Below are 22828 nucleotides of genomic sequence, written 5' to 3'. Positions count from 1 at the left end.
GCGTTTATCAATAGTTACCCACCACCTAAAATTAAAATATTGACTGGCCTATAATGGACGACAATTTTTCCACTCACTGAAAATTCAGCTTTTCGTTTTTTGTGATCTGAAAACATTTCAGAGAAATTAAACCCGTGTTCCTTAAAGTATGCATTGAGGTATCATATTACTATGTTCAATCCGAATATCTCCTAATCATGTATCACTTAAAATCAATAAGCTTATGGTGGCCAGTACTGAACGACTCTCCCTTATACAGAGTGTCTCATAAGTAATAGCGCAAACTGTTACAGGTGAAAGTACACGATAATAGAATCAAAAAAGTCTCAGTAAACATGGGTCTGCAAACGAGTCGTTTTCGAGATAATCGCGAGTATGTGATTACAAGCCGCCACTGTCTTAATTGTTTGTAAACGTCGTCCTAGTTGGTAAAATGCTAATAATGTGTGCGAATGTGTGGTTACAAGCCGTCATTGATTGCATTTTGTAAACACCGAGTGCTATACTCCTTGCGCGGTCTGAGGTTAGCTCTTTGTTTACAAAACAGAACATTTCCGAGAGGTGGCGTTGTAATCAAACAGAACATTTCCGAGAGGTGCCGTTGTAATCAAACAGAACATTTCCGAGAGGTGCCGTTGTAATCAAACAGAACATTTCCGAGAGGTGGCGTTGTAATCAAACAGAACATTTCCGAGAGGTGCCGTTGTAATCAAACAGAACATTTCCGAGAGGTGCCGTTGTAATCAAACAGAACATTTCCGAGAGGTGGCGTTGTAATCAAACAGAACATTTCCGAGAGGTGCCGTTGTAATCAAACAGAACATTTCCGAGAGGTGGCGTTGTAATCAAACAGAACATTTCCGAGAGGTGGCGTTGTAATCAAACAGAACATTTCCGAGAGGTGGCGTTGTAATCAAACAGAACATTTCCGAGAGGTGATGTTGTATGGATACAATCAGTACACAGTCTACTCGTACTGTGGGAGTCAGGTCAGTTGCGCTGGACTGCGTAGTGAAAATGGAACCTTACAGCAACGAAGAGTACATTTTACCAACTAGGACGACGTTTACAAACACTGAAGTCAGTGACGGCTTGTACCCACACATTCGCACACATTTTTAGCATTTTACAAACTAGGACGACGTTTACAAACAAAGAAGTCAGTGGCGGCTTGTAATCACACATTTGCGATTATCTCGAAAAAAACTCTTTTGCAGACCCATGTTTACTGAGGCTTTTTTGCTTCTATTATCCTGTACTTTCACCTATGTCAGTTTTCGCTATTACTTTTGAGACACCTTGTATTTTCTTGAATATTAGAATGCATAATTTCAGCCATATTACACAGTTATTCAGATACTACTGTAAACTATAGGTTCAATCCTAAGTAGTTCTTATGAGCATAAAGTGGAATTACAACAAAGAAATGAATTTCCAATGTTCCTTGTCCCACTGGTATCTCCCTTCCATGACGGAGGAGTTAGCAGAACACGATGCAAAGGCGACGCCAAGGGTCCCGGGTTCGAATCCCGGTCGGGCTTGGTTATTTGTGAATGTCCATTCATCAATTTCATCATTCCATCACTCATCCCCATCTTCGCAAATTAGCCAAGAGGCACAAAACGCGAAGTAAAATAAACTAAATCAATTCAATTCAATTCAACGATGCAAAGCCTTAATTCCCGGATTTTAATTTTAAGAGGAAAACAAGCATAAATTTGCTAATAGTAGGAAATATAGTTTCCTTTTTTATCTGGTTTTCCTTCCTCTAGTGGGTTAATTGCTCAGATGAGGATGAATCACAATAACAAAAATAAAAAATGGATGAGAAACCAACACAGGCTCGAACACAGACGTCTGTGGCCGGACTCGACTCGTGGTTGATTCACTAACAACAGGAGGTTCTAGGAGTGTCAACATGGATAAGTGTGTCACTTTGTGTGAATCTCTTCATCAATTTGACCCAATCACCATTCATAAGATAAATACAAATGTAGAATCCAAGATGTCGCGAGTCGAACAGTCAGCGAGGCTGGTACATTCTTTTCTTAGTTGTCCTTCAGTTCCTCAAGAGTTTTTCATTTTGTTTATATTCTATACATTGCATTTGTTCCATAATTAAATATTGCTGTTTTTGGTTATGGTTGGTCCTGTATAAGAGGGTCAGTAACTTTTGATCGTCAATGCCTCTAATACACATACTTGCTCCATGTGGAAGGAAACAAGAAAATCTGTTCATTTTCAAGGTAAAGATGTCATCGAACTTGTCTGATGCAATGTTTGTTTACAAGATATCTGATCAGCTTGATAACGACAGCACGTTTGAGCTGTAATGCACATTCACGGAGTGTTTTTTATAATGTACACACACCTAAGTAAGTGCGCTTGTTTCTATTTTTAATAAAAAGCTAACGACCTTGTTTCATATTTCTTTGATAACTATTATACACGTATACATTTTCTGGACTGTCAGTCTATAAACATCACATTCGCTGTGAACTTTCAACATGACTTTTTTTTCTTAACAGTACACTCTTTGTGCTCGTTTTTTGTCGATAAGAGAAGCATAATGTAACTCGCAAGATTCATAATCTTAGAACAGGTCTCAGCACTTTACGAACCCAGACTAGCTAGTGTTTTGTTTCCTAGCTGCAAGTCGAATACGTTACACAAGAAATCGCATTCGACCAGGAAGAAGGCAAGGCTTACGAAACAACTCTATCTTGTTTGTGGAGTAACATGGAAAGCTCCGAATCTCACGTTAACACTGTCTCAAGTTCGCATTTTACGACACAGGACGAAGGTGCAGAAGATTGTGCTAGGTGAGTCGACAACATTTTACGGTTGTGTAAAATTCAAACGCTCGTATACTTCCTTTCTTCACCACCGGGAGTGCTACATTTACGTGCAAAGGCATTACGCACAGCTTTTCTTCTAATATGAATGTGTACAGTGTTGTTTTGTTCTAGCGGGATTGATATTGTTTTTCGCGTGTTTACGAATTCTTTTTGCCTCAGTCTGAGCAAGCCTATTCCTCTGTGTTATGTCTGCTAAGCTGCTTGGGTAAGTCGATATCATTATCTTTTTTTAAGTGACATCTCTGAATGGTATTGTATAATTATGAACGTGATCATTCTTGGATAACAACTTACAGCACTTGAATTCCAAAATCGTATGTAGCTGTACACTATCAGCTAATACAGAATGTTTAAAAAGTAACGTAACCGTAGCTTTGATCAATAATAACTTGAAAACCGAAAGTGATACGTACACCGTTTTATTTCCCATCTGGTAGTTTGTTTCTGGTAATCATGTTTTCCCCAGAAATTGGCATCGTGAAAAAAAAAAAACAAGAAAAAAAATACTCCAACTTGAGGCATTAATTAATTGCCGATCTCTGTGGCGGAGTGGTTATCACCGCGCTCTACAACGACAGGGGTCCCAAGTTCGAATCCAGGCCTGAGCATGGGTGTTCTTTGTGAGTGTCCCTTCATCAATTTCATCACTCATCCTCATCGTCGCGCTTATCCAAAGTAGCAGAAAAGCAAAGTAAAATGAACGAAATCAATCGTTGTTAAATTTGTAATCTTGTCACTTTACGTAGCTTATGAGGACTAATCGCAACGATGAACATGAATGATGATGAGAACAAAGGAACATCCACAAAGGGTCACCCGTGCAGTCGGAATTCGAACCCAGGGCCTTCGGTAACGAGACCATGACATGGACACCGAAGCAGCCATCCTCGTCCCCCGAACACTCCCTTAACCCTCTAAAGTACCTAAACACGCCCCTAATTTTTTCACACTATGATTATTTCGATTCTAGATTTACTATTGCACCTGCTAAACAAAATCTTACACCCCTCTAAAGATGAAGAAAGCTGAATTCTATCAATATCCAGATAGAAGCAAAGTGTATTCAAGCTGTACCCGTGGGGGCACATAGTGTTTCGCATCCAACTTTAAAAACTGTAGATCCAGTCCCGATTAGCCTTTCTGTGCATTAAGTGTACTCTAAAAAATCTACAAAGAAACTCAAGATAAAAACAAACCAAAAGCAAGGTTTATAATGTACTGAGAAGTTTTGGAATGGCACAATGTTATTCATTTTCGCATTCCCGCAATACCTCTCACATTTCTTGCCAGCTGTTCTGTCACAATCTCAATATCAGCATTAAAATTATCTGGTTATTTCTTGTCTTTATACGATAAGGGTTTTTTATTGCACTCTACAGTAACTTGACTTCTTTTTATAGGGTGATTATGGTCCGATGCAATTAACCTCAAGTGCTGGAGTTCTCCGGGTACAAAGGTTTGCAAACTGTGGCTGTCAAGACGAACGCAGCCATTAAGGATTTATATTGGACGAAGTCCAGGAACATTGCTCGCTTTTGTTTGTCGTTGGCATGCAATATTTCAGTTCCGGTAACTTGATGTTACTGCAAGTACTTTCAGCAATCATGTCCAACTTAAGTTTCCATGGACGCCCGGAAGGGGGCAAGGAGATCCACAGCCCCTCCCTCATAAGATAATGTTAACCTAAAAATATACATTTCACACATAATTCCACTTCAGTCAGAGTAAGTTATGGTTATTAGTAGGGAACGGAACTTTATGTGCTAAAAAACTCAGAAATATTAATTTTTTATGTGTCATAAATGTTGAAAATATGTAATAAAACAGGAAAATATGTGACAAAAATAAAAAAAAAAACATTTGGTAACAAAAACAAAATATTACATGCATTTTAAACACCTGAAATCAGTTTCTAAATGCTTACCTCTTAGTAAGCTATTTCTTGGAAGAGTTGCAGTGGATCACCATAATTTTCCAAATTCTCCATTGTAAATCTGTGACCACTAACTCTAAAAAGCATCTTATTTTGCGAGAAAGATCGCTCCACGTCACAAGAAACAATTCTTGCATATTTGAAGCACGAAATGCCACTAACGCTGAAGTTTTCCAAAGCTTCCTCTACTTCACCTTCCAAAACACGTGCAATTTGGCACAAAGTTAAGTTTGAAAACCTTGATTTTTCCCAAAAATTTCTGTACATTTAGACATTAGCACTTGAGGGTTAGATCCAAGGGGGGTAATATTTTCCCCCAATAGGATCGTAGGCGAGGCGCCAGAAGACTGCCAGCGAGCGTGCTCAAAGACAAAACAAACCTAACACTCTCGATATGAAAGAGGTGCGGAGAATAAACATTTTTCCTTCGAGGATTTAGAGGTAGCTGAAGTAAATGAGCGATTTTATGTATTTGAAATGAAAATTCGCAAAATATGTATTTACATACGGAAAACTGGAAAATATGTGTTTTTATGTAAAATAAAATTTGCTGTGTTGACATATAAGGCTATGATCAGAATTTTGGCAAAAACGAGGGTGTGTATCTTATCGCAGAAAAAAACATTTATTTACCTAAAGTTTCGTTCCCTAGTTATTAGTATAAGGTCGTTGGAGGAACATGCTAACTTGAAACTGTGTTTACTCTCTCCTCCGGAATGAAAGACACCTTGTCCATCCCTGGAAAATGATCATGTTGACGTTCATGCTAGGTCTTTTTAACTATCAAGTAAAAATGCTTCAACACTAATATATTTTATGGTTTCCCGATGGCGTAGTGATAACGTTGTAACATTGTAATCAATGGGTCCTTGATTACAAGGTGAGTACGTTACCACTACGCCATCGGGAGGCCCCTACATTGGACTGACGAATAAATAAACACACCCACGACGAATTCAGATCACGAATCTAGAATTTTTAGAGACCTGATGCTGAGATGATGACTCAACACTCTGGGTCACGGGATCAGTTTTAAAGGATTGATACAAGCACACCACATACAAGATAAATACACAAATAAAAACAAAGAAGTCAAGTCCTAAATCATTGACCCCTGGGTTCATAGTTCGTAATGCTAAACACTTCACCACAGTCGCCGACACCCTGTCTGTATTAATAAGAAGTTACGAAAGGAAAAGCTAGTTCCTAGTCTTCAATCTTACAATCTTAAAATTGACCTCAGGATCTCACTAGTTAAGGTTTATGCCAAAATAAAACGTTCCTCTTCTTTTTAACCTTGAAGCAGATAGTAATGTAGTCACATAGCATTGAATGGATGCTTCAGAATTGGATTAATACCATAACAAATCAATGAGATCGTTACAACCCAGAAGTGTCCGTTACTGTACAACTAAAAATATTCACGTTCATTATTCCCTTGCATTGCTCACATTATGCATGCATGTTACTTGTTCCATAACTTGTCTTTCTTTCTTTCATAGAGACGTGAAGTATCCAGACTGCACAGTCGCTTTCGAACAACCAAAAGGCCTGGACCTGGAATGCAAGAAATGCTCCTTGACATGGAGGGACACGATGCCACAGGTAGAGGAAATATTTGTATCATAACATATCGACGGATCCACCTATATTCTTCATATCTCTTATTTAGTTATGTGCACCCAATATTAACAATAACTATTTTAAGCCCCATTCGGCGAGTTAGACAACTGCAATACATCTGAGAGGCTTAAGATCATTTTAGCTGAATCGTCGGACGGTGGTACGCGGTCTGTGGATGAAACTAGTCAATGCAACAACTAGCATACAAGCTGCAAAGGGAAAAATTACGGAGAATAAATATATTTAGGAAAGAATGAAAAAAGTAGCTACTATTCTCGGGAAGTGGATAAATATGGTATATATGTTCTTTGGTCAAACGTTTAATTGAATTTAAATAATTAAAATCAATTTTGGGTTCACATTCAGCTTCATAATATTCCTAGATCAATCAAAATATTTATTCTGAATAGAAAACAATGTTACCACGTTCGGTGTCATTATGGATATATACTTGGTATTAATTAAAGTAGGTTGTATTGTTCAAATCTTGCGTCAAAGTCACGCTGTTCGTTCTCTGAAGCAGACGAGATATTCAGTGAACGTGGTCTTCATATAAAACAATCAACTTCTCTCTTCTTACACTTCAAACCAACATTTAAACATTTTCAAATTATCATTTATTTCTCTAGAATACAAAGAATGTTGTCAGACATCGCCAAGTATAACTACAATTATCCCCGCAATACAGAGGCGAAGATATAGTACAAGCAATGCAAGCACTGCTTGCATAATTCGAATATCATTTAATGTACTTAATGTTCTAACCGTATTTTGTTTCCATCGCATCGATTTCGCGAAAAAATGCGGCCGCAAACTCCCCCAGCAGCTCTGTAGCAAGCACCAGCCTCAATGCTTGCAGCCGTTCTGCGGGAAAATAAGGCCTCCGAAGGAGTCACATGGCGAAGCGTGAAATTTTGGTGGAACCCGTCCACAAAGCTTCTACAAAAAGCTGTGCTTTCCGAGCTTGCGTGATTCCCGAAAATAGCCGAGTTCAACCGAAAGCAGAAGGATTCATCTATGGGTACGTTGCCAGCAAAAAACTAGCAACGAATATTTGTCTTCATGAACACGTAAACAAGATCGCAAATATAATAATAATTGTTAGTCATAAAATAACTAAAAGAAGTTATTATCACTGTTCTAAATTCCATATATATCATATTATATTACAAATTATTTTAGATTTCGCGAAATGTAAAACGCGTAAAAAAAGTTGACATTGGGAGTTGGGGCAGTGGAATTTCTGCACCCCCGTGAAGAGTTTTCTCAGGGAGGGAGGGAAGATTGGACGGACCTTGGTCCCGCACCCTGCTTCCTGGTCGGTCCAGCTCAAATTACGCCAGAAGTGTTGACAGCTACCAGTGTTTGCAACTGCCAAATTATTTACGCAGTAATTCAAGTGAGCTCTTTCACAAATTTTACAATCAATAAATTGACTGCTTTTGAATAAAACTTGGGGTGAAAATAAAGCTATCTGAGAAAGAACTATCTACTGATATTTGTACATGGCACATGGCATAGAAGTAAATCGTATACATTCTGCATATTATGAGCACAAGAATATGTTTTAATGATTGATTGATTGATTTGTTGTTTTAAGTCCACTTTATGCACAGTAAGGCTAATCGGGACTGGACCTACAGTTTAAAATGCGATCTGAAACACTTGTGCCTCCACCGGGTATCGAACCCGGAACCCCTTGATTACAAGGCGACGACACTACCACTGCGCCATCGGGGAGGCCCGAATATGTTTTAAGTTCTATTATTATGACGCAAGTGGTGTTCCCAGGGTCTTTTTACGGTCCACATTTTGTCATCTTTTCCTTCCTTTGACGTTTTATCTTAGATATACTGGGCCAAAAGGGGGTTATGTCTACCATCCACCCCCCCCCCTTCGCCCCGGGCACGCCATTGAATGACACTTTATTACTTAAATATTATGTACATACTCGTTCTGCTGAAATGATTCTGTTTCCTCCGCGTAATTTTTATCTCCAAACTGATATATCTTTCCTTTGTGACGGATAAAATTAAGGAAATAGGTTGGTATCACTTTCTGTTGTTTCAGAGATTTTCAAATTGATCTTGTGTGGATGCTTGTATTTGCAGTTGTGGAAAGCGCGTGGGTTAGTGTTAGTGTTTGTTGCTTCGTGTTTTGTGCTGTGAATTTATCGGAATGAACGCGTATTTAGGAACGGTTGATGTGAAGTGCGGGTGTATTATTGAGCAATTGAAAATTGCTTCGTTTAGCTCGAGAGAGATAAGTGTTAAAATGAAAATCGTGGAAGGGGGTCGACCAACACCAAGAGTTTGAAATTTATTGTGGTGAGTACATCGTCTATGCATGTGTTTCTTTGCTTTGAAATGAATTTTTTATTGTTTGTGTTTAACTTTTTATTTAGTGTTTAAGTTACTCCAATGCGGTTTTTAGGGTGCCCAAAAATACTAAATTACATCATGCAGCGTAAAATAAACAAATGATTCCCTTTTTTTTTATCTAAATCGGTTTGGTCACCGTTTGACCATATTAAATAATAATAAACAAATAAAGGTACTAATAAGTAAGTAAGAAATTCCGTCTCCCTTTAGTCGTATGCGGAAAGTTCGCATATGCAAAACGTTTAATATCATATGAATAACGTTACCTGTTTTTTTTTTAAAAAAAGTAAATGTGACGTTTGCGGATCATATGGTTTATTTTTAGTACAGTCACTTTATTACGATATTTTGACAAATCCAGCGACTGGGTAAATGAGGCTATAAACCTTGAATCTTTCCCCTCGGCATGTCGTTGTACTACATGTTTTGTTGTACTGAAACATTGCTTGCCTCCTTCGTAAGACTACGCTTCGCTACTGCCGCAATAACATTATCCCAAACGGCATTGTATCTCCACGGACGCCGACATCTTGAAAGATCTTGGGCAGACGAAACGAGTCAAATTATCCTTGACTTGCTCCAGCTGCAAGATGGCTGTAAGGCGTCTGAATGGCCGGACGCTTTCACTCAGTAAGACGTGACGTCAACTTCAGCCCGCCCAACGCTAAACGTGCAAGATCTTCAAGTCGACTTGAAGTTGTCTGGCCCGCCGAACAGGGCTTTAGTCTCGTGTCTTCCCGAGATATAGTCGCTGGCTAAAGGTGTAGAGAACGTGTTCGCTTCTAGCCTCCAGCTTGGCTCACACCTATTATCTCGGGGTGATAGAGACGGCACCGGGAGATTGGTAGATCCTTAATAAAAATACCGTTGTCTCGTTCCACGCATTTAATTCTAGAAAATATATTCGAAGGTATTGTATGCGGTAAGGCAATTACCACCCACTCACCTTGCTCAGCCGTAAACCTTGTCGTGTCGACTCCAGATCGATACAGTCCAGTAACACTTTACGGTTGACAGTCGATAGTAGCAATAATAGCAATGAGAAACCTGAGAGGTTGCGTCTCGCTATTTTATACTCGGAGGTGCTCGAGTTGACGCAATGCTCCTGCCAAGTTGGAGCACACATATGCTGAGCAAGGGTCTTGCATACCTTACTCTTGCCCTACCGTCTACAATCCCCCCGGCCAGGATGTCTTTGGCTAGGGTTGAAAACTAGACAAAGACATAGGCAAGTGACGAATAAATAATAAGAGCACTGGAAAACTTTGTACAATATTTACATAAACAAAATGTTATATTTGTATCTTTTTCTTTGTTTTGTTCTGTTTAGTATTGATATTACTAATATTAGGTTAGTACTGTTGATGGGTACGTAGTAAGGGTTATCTCATGAGGTTTCAGTACCATTCTGTTCGATTTACCTCTAAATATGTATTTCATCAAGTATGAAGAAAATTCTAGAGGTGTTATACCTTCGTACCCTGCAACGTTCACCCACAAATAACAACACAGCGCAGGAGTACTGGTACTGGCTGCGTTCAACACACTACACCTTCCAATTAGGAGGGTTGCAAAAGTCTACCCATAGGTGCTAACTTTTTAAATACAGTCGGTGAACACAGACTCCAAAATATTCTCAGGGCTTGCTGGGTTAAGGAAAGGTTTCACCAGTTTAATTTATGTCTTTATTATAAACACAATATAATAATGTCAGTACACTTACACACCTGTCTTTTACCTGTGACTCTTACGTGCATTTACCTGCACCACTTCTGTTCTCGTAGAGAAAAGGGGGGACAGGGAACATCCAATTTATTCCTCGCAGTGAGGCTCCAGGGGGAGTATAGGGACCTAATTTTATTTAGGGATTTGGTCGCTGATGACGTCACGGGACGTAGGAGAAGCGGTACATCCTGGTCACTAACCGGTTTGATGTGTTCGACAAGCAGGCGCTAGGTCCGGGATCAAAGGATGCCGCGACACCCCCGGCGTCAGCTGAGAATTGGCAAGCCAACCGGTGTCTCCTATGCAGGGACGGCAGGTTAGGAAGGAAGGTCCTGGTATCCCCAGTCAAGCCGGGCAGGTAGACCCTGAGTACCTATCAGCCGAAGCGATTGGACCAGGTAGGTAGGTTGCTGATAGGCTCTTCTTCTTCTTTCTTCTCCTTCCTTCCTTCATTCTTTCCTTCCTTCTTTCCTTCCTTCTTTCCATCTGGGATGGCTGCTAGGCTTCTGGCTGAGAGGCCGGTTTACCGTGGATGTTCGCCAGTTGACATCAGAGAGCCAACTGAGTATTTGGTTGATACCTCATTTTTCAATCACAATTAGTAATTACATATACCCACTTTTCTTTACAGGATTTTTTACGAAGTCCCCCGCAACTGTGGCTGGGGGAGTTACTCGACAATATTTCCGGACAAATACATTTCTACAACAATACAAATAACAAATTACAAATATATACAATGTACTGCGTAGAGTACGACGTGAATACGTCACATAATTATGTTGTCTGGTATTCTGATTTTTTCGTTGTGTGTGTTTGTAAACAAACAGGTATGTGTTTGTTTCTGGAATAGTACTTCCCTTGTCTGGAAGAATATGTCTTGTGGTCTTAATTGTTATGATCGGGGTAGGAGGACAATGTTCCGGCGGGGTCTCTATTTTCATATATCTTTGATAAGCTGATTTGAATAGACTTGGATTTTCCTCCAAAGTTTTGCTTGAGCTAAGTGAAGGGCTTCCATGAGAGGTGAGCACTCCAAATCTTCGTGCATTTGTTGTATTCGAGTTGTTCTTGAGTAGTGTCCTATAGCTCCAAGAGCTCTATTTTACACCACTTGCAGTTTGCAATGATGGATGTGGGCCATCTGCTTCCACACTGGTCCTGTGTACAGTAATATGGGTCGGATCATCATCCTATATACATGGATTCTGGCTTCAAGTTGGAGAACGGGCGAACTGAGTATTGGGTATAAGTATGCAATGCGTTGTTTTGCTCGGTTGACCATCTTCTTGGTATGTTGGCCGAAGGTGATATGACGATCCAATGTCACTCCTAGGTAGGTGACGGATGTTGGGCTAGGAACTGCTTTCCCGAAGAGCTGGATGTTTATCTTTCTGGTGGAAGGACAGAGTCCAAATTCTAGGGCCTGACTTTTCTCAGGATTGATTTTTATTCTCCATTTGTGTGCCCATGCCTCGAAACTTTGGAGGTATTTCTGAATAGCTTGCATGCTTGGAAGGAGTCTTCTGCTCCATCCAAAAATGGCAGTATCATCGGCGTATGTAGCGATGAGTCCTTTTTTGGGTTGGGGGATATCAACCGTGTAAATGGCGTAAAGGAGTGGAGATAAAACTGAGCCTTGGGGGACTCCTGCTCTTACTGGTCTTCTTTCAGATCGTCTTCCGTTGAAGGTAACTGTGAAGGATCTTCCGAGTAGGTAGTTGGCTAGGATATTGCAATAGCTGATCGGGAGCTTCATATTGTAAAGTTTGTATAGAAGACCAGCGTGCCAGACACTGTCAAAGGCTTTATGGACATCTATAAATGTTCCCAAAACACGTTGTTTACGATCCATCTGCACGGCAATATTGTCCACTACTCGCAGGAGTTGATCGACTGTGCCATGTTGGGCTCTAAATCCAAACTGGTGATTGGGGATGATGTGATGTTCTTCACAAAAGTGAGTCTTTTCCGCAAGACACGTTCAAATAATTTGGCTAGATGTGACAGGAGGCTCATTGGCCTATAGTTTGACGGTATTTCCGGATTTTTTCCGGGTTTGGGAATTGCAATGATATTTGTTAGATTCCAATCCTTTGGGAAATACCCACTCCTCAGTATATCTGTGAACAGTCTTGCTGGGAAAACCGTCCCTTTTCTGGTGAGAATCTTTAAGGCCGCTGATGGGATCTAATCAATCCCCGGTGCTGATTTGGTTTTCATTTGCTTGGCTGCTGCTGCAACCTGACGTGGGGTGACATGATGTACATCCAATCTCCTAGGTAGGCTTTTCAGTTCGTCAAGTGCTTGTTTTACCACTTGTTCCGTGTCTTTGTCCCGAAGGTGGTGATGTGGGACAAAGGATGCTTAAAAGTGATCAGCCATTATATCAACTGCTTATCTGGATCAATTTCGTGTTCTCTTCCAGTTCGTAGTACTGGGGCTGCCATGATGTTTTTGTTCTGCAATGTTCTGGCTAGCTTCCAGAAGGAAGTGTCCAGCGGAGACAGATGACGTAATGGATGATCCCATCTATTCATTCTATCACGGAGAAGGTAGTAGTGTAAATGTTTTTGGACCGTCATCCAATCAGCCTTGTGTGTTGGAGCTCTGGATCGTTGCCATCATCTTCGGGTCCATCTAGCCAAGTGAATTAGAATAGTTAGCATCGGTGTCTCCCGTAATACTGCAGGTTCATTGCTGTAGGAAGTCGCTTTATACCAAGCCTTCGTTACAATGTGCGTGAATTTGATTACAGCTAGATCAATGTCCCTTGGCGAATGCAAGTGTATTCTGGGGTCGATCTCGGCATGAGTTCCCTGTCGGTATTGATTCCAGTTGGTGGTAGATTGCTGCAGTGTCTGGAATCGTTGGCAGTAGATACCTTGTGCCAACGATGCTATTATTGGAAGGTGATCCGAAGTTAGTTCAGGGACCGCATAGGGGCCAGTACTATTGCCCACTACTTTCAGAAGAAGAACATCTAAGACATCTCGGAGACCTCCGTTACGTGGATAGAATGTGGGGTCTTTTGGTGCCATAATATGGAAATCTGTATCTAGGATCCTATTATATAATATATTCCTAGCTGTGTTGGAAGTCCTTGAGAACTATGACGGATGTCTTGTTTTTAAGTCGCTTCCCACCACCATGTTTGGTCCCATGTTGTCCAAATTGATGATATCGTTACCATCCAATGGTATGCTGGGTGATTTGTTGGCGGCCACTAATATCAGGTCCATGGCTTCTGTTTTGACTTTCACTGCCAGTGTTTCGATGGAAGTTGTAGGTGGTGTGGCAATCCGTGTTGCTGCTATTCCTCTTCTCATTATTATAACGAGTCCCCCTTTGCGTTGTCCCCGTCGGGACTGTCTATAATTGGTCATCTTCCAGCTGTTGTGTGGTTTGAGATGAGTCTCATTGATCAGTGCTATGTCGATCTTGTGTCCTTGAATGAAATGTTGAAATTCCAGCGTTTTTTTTCCTTTATGCCATCTGCATTGAATACCAGGATGGTGATCTGTTTTAGGAAGTTTCGACGACTAAAAGCAGCCATCTCGTTGCATGGCTAGGAGTGTGTCTATTAGTATCGATACCATTGCCATGCCAGACCTTGCGGTGGCAAGTTTTTGTAATCCCTTGGACACATGTTGCCAAATCCTCTGTAAATTCCATGGTGCAGCCAGGTCTATCAAGGATTTGATGCCTTGTCCCAAGGTTGGAGAAGTTGTCGGGGGTGTCGGTCTGGATGGAATTTACGACACTCTTGGGACCCTTCCTGCGTATGTGGAAGTGGATGTTGCTGTAGTTGATGCAGCTGGATGTGGTTGTGAGGCGGACGTGCTTGGACGTTGTATTGTGATCTGTGTTGATGGTCTTCCCAGTTTTTTTTACGGTGGCAGTGCTTCTGAGTGCCGATGGCTCTTTTCGTTGAAAGATTCTACAACCTCTGTAATTGACCGGATGCTCCCCACCGCAGTTTACGCATTTGACGGGGAGATTTCTGTCCTTTTTTGGGCATTCGCGAGCATCATGTGGTCCTGTGCATTTTACACATCGCGGATGTGCTTTGCAAAGAGCCGAAGGATGCCCTAATCGTTGACATTTCAAGCATTGGAGTACATCTGACATTCTGTACGGTTCCACCGTCATTCTGTAAAGGCTAATAAACTCCTGTTGATATAGCGTGGAGGCTGAGGAGAGGATGTTCTTTGGATGTTTACCAGATATAACGGCATCTTTTTTCTGATGTTTGTGTTGTTTTCCGTCTTTTTCAGCTGGCTTACAGATATAATCTGGAATCCCAATAATTGGAGCTCGTCTTTGATCTATGCAGGGTGGAGATCTATTGGAAGGAGTCGTAGCACCACCTTTAATGTTTTTTCTTGTTTTTGTGGGCCTGTCGCATATTCGAAGTTGTTAAGTGATAGTCTTGTTACCACTGTGTGGAAATCTTTATCTGTCTTAGAGTTGATTCTCACGCAGTGTGAAGAGACTCTTACTCTCGGTTGTTCCTCTAAATGGGCGCATATGTTGCTAACCATTTGATGTGGATGTGATATACCATATACGAAGATTGGTGTAATGCTTTTCATTTGTGATGTTGGGCTCACTCCGCCTGTTGCTCCCTCTGTATCCATCATTCCTCCGTCTGCTTCGGCTATTCCAGCCGTTAGATTGAGATTTTGAAGTTGGGCAGGTGTTGTTCCCTCTCGTTGTGCGGGGAGAACATCGAATAGGTTTATTATCGTGTTGATCGGAGGTTGCGGTGCGAATGGTGTTTTCGCTGCTTTTCGTGGATCTACCAGTTGGAATGCCTCATCATCTGATTTTGTTTCTTCTTTTCCTTAAATGTCCCGCTCCGGTGGCCTTTCGGGTATTTAAGTGGCGTGTGTCCCAATTTTCTCGTGTCTCGTGGTCGTTGTCCCATTGGAGTTGGATTGACGTTGTTCCCTTGGTTGCTTCAGGAAGTCTCTCGAACGTAGAAGTCGCTGCATAGTGACCGATTCATCGGATTATAGTTCGTCATGGGTTCCATAGTGTCCCGATTGCTGATCAGAATCGCTCTCTGTATTAGTAGTTGATCTAGGTTGTTGAGAACTGCGACGTTCTTCTGTTCGTAATTTGGCGGTGGATCTGGATCCATCGAATGGCGGTTTGATTATCATGGGTGGCAGGAAGTGTTTTCCCTGTGCTCCTCCACAGGTATCGCTATTGTTGCTCCCATTTACATCCATCGCTACGCGTCGCGTCGCGATGCACGATCAAGGCTTCGTGTGGCACCGTTAGGTTTCCACCTTGATCCCCGGGAACTGGGCAGCCCCAGATTCCATGTTCTCCCCTGAGCTCCCGGTCTCGCTGCGCTGGCTTTATACTCGCGGTGGCGCATGGGCGGCGAAAATTCTAACTAAGAGTACGCGTTGCCAACTCACTTTTTGTTTACATGTTGCAAACTCCGTACCGAGAATTATCATGGTTTGATATTGAGAAATCACTAGATGCAAGTGTTACTATAACAAAAACTGTGTGCTTTAAGACAATACAATTAATTGAGTCGCACAGGACTCTGCAATACTAAACAATGGATTTAACAGTGTAAATTACAATAATGAATAACGTTTACAAAACAAGTTAAATTAAAAACTAAAGGCGCATGCCTCGCAGGGACATCCCGCTCATTTCTTTCAACTGACATATTAATTTAAACTGAATATTGTGACCACGCAGGATCTAATAATATGTTAGTGATGACCATGCAGGGTCTATTAGTAAATGGCGACCACGCAGTGTCGTTACAACCCATACATACGCACTTTCACTAAACACTAAGATGATTGACACTCTTTACACTTCTGCATCCACAGTTCTTCATGTGACAAATGGTGGACACTGGAAGTTTTCCATGAATCCTTGTTAGAGATTCATTAGTAAGAGAACGAACAAACACTGAAATTCATGTTCGTGACCTTCACCGTTTATATATACGTATATGTGTATGTACGTACATCGTTCGTCAACTTTACCATATGTATTGGAGCGAGAAAAGTTTTGTACCCATTACCGTTTGTATAACCTCCACCGATGTATATTTGTGAAATATATTTCTTTATCTACTTCAAAGCAGCACCATTTGTGTGTATATATACTGGTACATGTACAGTTGCGATCTTCGGGATATTCGCAATATTCTTGTACTGACGGCTAGACGAAACTTATCACACTTTTCCGGTTTTATCAGTGGTATCTGATAAGCCGTTGACAAGCTGTCACAATGTACAGGATTGAACACAAAAAAATGAGGCGATGTTGTCAGATGTAAAATGTTCTCAAGCCTTCTTGCTTCTGTTGTGTTTGTGTGTGGAGGGGTGTGCGTGTGGACTTACACGTGTTTTTGCTGGAAGGGTAGCATTAAATGGGCATAGAGGATGAACCTGATTGGTGAACTAGAATGTAATGATCGGTTTGTTGTGGAGTCATTACTCTAACCTAATCTAACCTAACCTAACTTTTGGGTTTGAGTAAATTGGTATGAAAATTGTATCTTGAAAACATCAATAGTGACTTACTGTATTATGTAAGTGTGTATGAAAATTGTATCTTCACTTGATACATTTACTGGTCAAATTATACTTTTTATTTAATCCTTAAGAGATTTACTATTTTATTTTTATTTCTCTCTCCCTTCTTGTCTAAAGAAAAAAACAGTTTTGCGCACGTACTTTAAAGCTATCAAAGTGGCAACGTTCGATCCAAGTCTGTTAGCAAAACAGATCAGTGAGATTTGTGCGCAATTCTGGATGTAAAGTGTGCGCAATTCGGTTGCGGTGGATGTAGCTGCTTCACTTCCTTGAGCTTTCTTCTTCTTCTTCCACTCACGGTCTCGCTGGATCTGATCTGAGGTGAGGGGTTCAGCTGATTCTGCGGTTTCCGTTGTTGCTGTTGGAAGACTCATTCTCGAACGAAAGAAAGTCGATATTCGAAGGTATTGTATGCGGTAAGGCAATTACCACCCACTCACCTTGCTCAGCCGTAAACCTCGTTGTGTCGACTCCAGATCGACACAGTCCAGTAACACTTTACGGTTGACAGTCGATGGTAGCAATAATAATAGCAATGAGAAGCCTGAGACGACGCGTCTCGCTATATTATACTCGGACGTGCATGACCCTCGAGTTGACGCAGTTCTCCTGCCAAGTCGGAGCACACATATATTATGCTGAGCAATGGTCTTGCATACCTTACTCCTGCCCTACCGTCTACACCATTACTTGTTGAGAACATATCAAATTCAGCACATGTTGGCAATATTGATACACCGTGCTGTTGCTCTACCAACTGAGCCAGCGGTTTCGCCTGATTATTCGCTCTCGCTGTTTAACCTGTGTAGACGTCTCTCTATAGTGCTACAGCAACAGGATCTGTTTCATTTGAAGCACTTATGACGGTGGATCCTCCCAGAATTAAGCTGTATGTTACACACACAGGAGGAAAATGCAGTCTCGACCAGGACTCGAACCTGGGTACTGGCACACCGTGCCATTTCATTGGCAACTGAGCACTGATAGAGGTGATTCCACTATCAGGAAAGCCAAACCAATCAGCAATTTACTTTTAGACGTGTGTACACGAGTTCCACCAGCCCTGACATCTGGTTTTCTAAGTGGGAATCAAGTTGGAATAAGAGTTAGTCTTTCAGATGCGAAGCAATTACTGTAATCCAGTGGAGCGTTTGAATTGGAAAGCCACTGGGCAACATTCGTTATCAATTGTAGACTCTTGGACTGAAAGACAGAAGAAAGAATCGGCACCAAGTCATTTTGCGCTGCTGTGTTGAAAACAAGTCTCACCGTGCACATGGTTGCAAGTGCAATCGTTATTTGAACTTAACCTCTTTCAAGGACTTGGTGAGATTGCAAACACGAGCCAACGTCTTCTTGCCGCAAGTGTTGCTTATCAGTATGTTGTTTGTGCGAAGCAAACACACAAAATTGATTTCGTAAGATAATATTTACAGCAGTCGGAATCCCTACATGCTTTGTGAATGCGAAAATGCTGAGAAAAATTGCACCTTTAGTGCGGGATCTTCGATCCCCCCTGGAAAATGAATGTCCACCGGAAAATTATATATTTGACACACAATTTCATTTCAGCCACAGTAATTTATGTTAATTATTATAATTACGTTGAAGACACGTGATAATTTCAGACTGAAATAGTGTTTTTTGAGGGGGCATCACTATTATGGGAAAAATGCCTCCTTTGCCCCCCTTGGAAAAAATAACTTCCTTGCCCCTCCCTGGAAAAAAATCCTGTGGACGTCCGTGGGTGTAGACTATCACTGAGTCTTATCTCCGGTGCCCAATGTATCACACAAAACTCCATGACACAAAGTATTTTCGTGCGATTATGCGTGACGCACTTTGTGTGCATACTTTCAAATGGAACGAAGCCCGCTGCATTGAACATGATCGAACATAACAATGGAACACAATGAGTCAGAATGACACAGAACAGACGTCTTGGTCGCTCCGAGGGAGCATTTGTTGGAATGCACCGTGAGTCTCTTGAACGTCGTAATGTAGCAAAACTTTGTAGTTGATAAAAAAAATATGCTGATATTATTTATGAAGAAACGAGAACTACATTTACTTTGAGTGAATTTATGTGGCGGTAATGATATAAATATACTGTAACACAACTTTCTTAAATTAATAACACACTAGATCAAACTGTTATCTTCAGAAGTCAAGCAGCGATTAGTTGAAACACTCATATATCCATTTCTCGACTATTGTGACGTAGTGTACTCTGGTAGAATACATAAAACTTTGCAAGCAAAATTTCAAAAATGTCAAAATGCTGTTCATATTTTGCATTCCAAGGCGTGAACATATTTTACCTTCTATAAATAATAAGAATATCCTGAATATGTACCGTAGGCTATCGAATGCATACATATTGCCTTACATATAAAATTATGAAATCTGGGAATCCTGCGTATCTGGCAGGCATGTTGATTCCTCTCACCAGTGAGTAGTGTAATTGATGATACTACTGGGGCGAGAAAGTATGAACCCCCCTCAGGCAGAATTGGCCACACTTAAAACAAGCTCAACATGCCCATATGAGCTTTTTGCTCAAGTGTGGAACCCCGTCTAATCCAAGATTTTTGTAAAAATACCCTCGGGAAGTTCCTGAGAAAGTATGACCCCCCTCAGATTGATTTGCCTACACTTATAAAAGTCACATCTGCCAGATTGTTGTCCATAAATTTGTTAAAAATAAGCCTCTCTTGATATTTTTTTTGGCCACACTTAAAACTAAGCCAAAAATGCTCATAAGAGCCACACCCACACCCACCCACACACACACCCACACCCACCCATATTCACACATATTTATTTCCGGTCCATTTCTGGCCATTTCTGCCTATTTCTGCCCACTTCCGGTCTATTTCTGGCCATTTCTGCCTATTTCTGCCCACTTCCGGTCCACTTCCGGTCTATTTTCGGCCATTTCTACCCATTTCTGCGCACTTCCGGTCCACTTCCGGTCTATTTTCGGCCATTTCTACCCATTTCTGCCCACTTCCGGTCCACTTCCGGTCTATTTTCGGCCATTTCTACCCATTTCTGCCCACTTCCGGTCCACTTCCGGTCTATTTTCGGCTATTTCTACCCATTTCTGCCCACTTCCGGTCCACTTCCGGTCCACTTGTGGCCTATTTCTGGTTTATTTATATTGCATCATGTTTTGCAACACATTATTACCCAATATTAAGCAACAAATTATTAGACATGTGTTGTTTTCTGATTGGTTGCTTATGACATAATGTAATGATGTGTTATATTCTGATTGGCCTATTGTTTCAGATGTTTTCAATGCGGTCTGTGCTTAGGCTATATAAAGAGATTTTGCATTGCATATCAGCCAGTATTGTGAGAGTTGTTGAAGAGTAAGGGTGTGTTGTTGCAGTGCTGCTCATATTTTTTTAAACACAAAAATATTGCAAATTTATATAAATTGAATTACAAATCTATTTGATTTAATAGACAGAATTTTTGACAACCTGTCATAGGTTTATTAAGTATAGAGTTTTGATTTGAGCCCCAAGAAATTTTATATAAATACCAAAGCCAAAAATATTAACACACATACATACATACACACATACACTAAATATACAAATCACACTGCTGAACCCAACTGATATTTTTTATTAAGCATAGAATTTTGATTTGGACCCCAGGAAATTGTATATAATAAACAACAACAAAAATGCCAAATCAAAAACATTGTAATCAATGCAATAAGAATATATCCAGCCCCAATTGGGCTAAGCACCAAAAGATTTGTAATCCAGACAAATGCAGAACTCCCACAAAAATTTGCCCTAAATGCCATAGAAAATATAATCTGGAATATTTCACATATAAACATAAAGGTACTTGTTCTGCACAGTCATCAACATTGCCCCCACAACCATCTACATCTGGTCTGAAAAGGAAGCATGAAACACCTGTTAATGCTGGACCGGCAAAGCAGCCACGCTATGCACCACCTATCCATAGCAGTTTTAATGGCCAATTAAGGGATCACCGGTTTGTATCAGAGCCAAGATGTGACATTAAGAATTTTTTGAAGAGTATAAATCCAGATGTGCAGGCAATTCTAAATACTCAAAATGGCTCTTATAAGCTGTCCCTCAAATTGTTTACACAATATAAGAAGCCAAATGGCACAAAATTTACACAGCCCCACATAACAGAAACTGTACCTGTATATTCAAATGCAAATTCAGACAAAATTATAAGCAGCTTGATAGATCAATTGAATATTAAACACTCTGAATTTGCGGCAAAAGAGTCAGGATGGAGCCTATGCGGATCTCCACACAAGTTATATGTTAATATTTCTGAATTCAACCCATTACAAGGATCTGCATATGTGCCATTACCTGCCAATATCAAAAACAAAACAGCCGTGGTTAATATAAAAAATAATGACCAGAAATGCTTTTTGTGGTGTATTTTAGCTGCTTTGTATCCAGTTTCAAAGGATCCTCAGCGAATAACTTATTATAAACAGCATGAACCCAATTTTGATGATGCAATGGAGGGTTTAGAATATCCAATGCTTGTTCAGAATATTGATAAATTTGAAAAAAAGTCCAGGAACATCAATGGCAAACAATTATCTATTAATGTATTTACTTGTTCTACTGGCCGTGACAATTGCTTGATAGATCCTCTCAGAATCAGTATACTTGATGATGAATCTGCTATTCCGATTGATCTGCTCTTAATTGAAAAAGATGGCACAAATCATTACACTCTGATACATAATCTTGAAGCTTTAGTCAGAACACAACTAGACAAAACTCATAAAATATTCAAGTTGTGCAGAAGATGTTTGTCTGTATTTGATGGTAGAAAAATGGTGAATGGTGTTTGTGAAGAGAATGCAGAAATTGCTAAAAACAAGTTAATTGAGCATCTGAAATTCTGTGGCAACCATAAACCTGTTCATATGGAGATGCCAATGCCAAGTGAAAATTCCAAATTCAAAAAGTTTGAAGCCTTGTTGGAACACCCAGCATATATAGTCTGTGATTTTGAATCAAATCTCAAACCTCTTGCATTCTGTAGCCCAGATCCTGATGAACCTTCAATTACACCATACCAGTTACATGAACCTTCAAGTTTTTATTATGTGGTTGTACAGGATGGTGTTGTTAGTAAAGAATATTTATACATGGGAGCAGATGCCATCAAAGAATTTGCACATAGAATAGAAAATGAGTGCCATGACATAGCATCTAATATTTTATTAAAATCAAAACCCATGTTGCCTTTAACAGAGAAACAGATTGAAGATTTCAACAATGCAGAAAAATGCCCGGTATGTAATTCTGAATTTTCAGATGCAAATAACAAGGTGAAACACCATTCCCATACAGATGGTAAATTCTTAATGGCCCTGTGTAATAGCTGCAATATTCAGATCCAGAGACCAAAATTTGTCCCTATATTTTGCCATGGTGCATCCAATTATGATTTTCATCATTTGATCAGGTACGAGGGGTTTAACAAGCAGAATTTAAATATTTTAGCTGAAAATGATGAGAAATATATTGCTATTAACAAAATAATTAAAGTTAATGGTGTTTCTATTCACTTAAGATTTCTTGATTCCTACAGAATTTTATCGGCTAGCCTGGCTACACTGGCCACTCAATTATCTGATGATCAATTCAAAATCACATGTGCTTTGTTTCCAAATCAGGACCTGAAATTAATTAGGCGGAA

General features: G+C 40.4%; 1 protein-coding gene across 3 annotated transcripts in view; it reads left to right on the top strand.

Moving 5' to 3' along the window:
- Positions 1 to 22828, top strand: part of LOC145998441 (facilitated trehalose transporter Tret1-like) — a 56500-nt gene that overhangs the window by 10819 nt on the left and 22853 nt on the right. Inside the window, exons 1-2 of one of the 3 annotated variants that reach the window (XM_083134851.1) lie at positions 2664 to 2822; positions 6294 to 6396. In XM_083134851.1, the coding sequence (XP_082990977.1) occupies positions 2740 to 2822; positions 6294 to 6396 (186 nt within the window). In that variant the 5' untranslated portion in view covers positions 2664 to 2739. Of the gene's footprint in view, positions 1 to 2663; positions 2823 to 2858; positions 3064 to 6293; positions 6397 to 22828 lie in introns of those variants that run through there. The other 2 variants (XM_083134853.1, XM_083134852.1) reach the window with 2 other exon arrangements.

The sequence above is a fragment of the Lepisma saccharinum genome, chromosome 14, assembly GCF_977018435.1.
Source record: "Lepisma saccharinum chromosome 14, izLepSacc3.1, whole genome shotgun sequence".
Taxonomy (NCBI): Eukaryota; Metazoa; Arthropoda; class Insecta; order Zygentoma; family Lepismatidae; genus Lepisma; species Lepisma saccharinum.
This window is presented reverse-complemented; position numbering and strand designations above follow the sequence as displayed.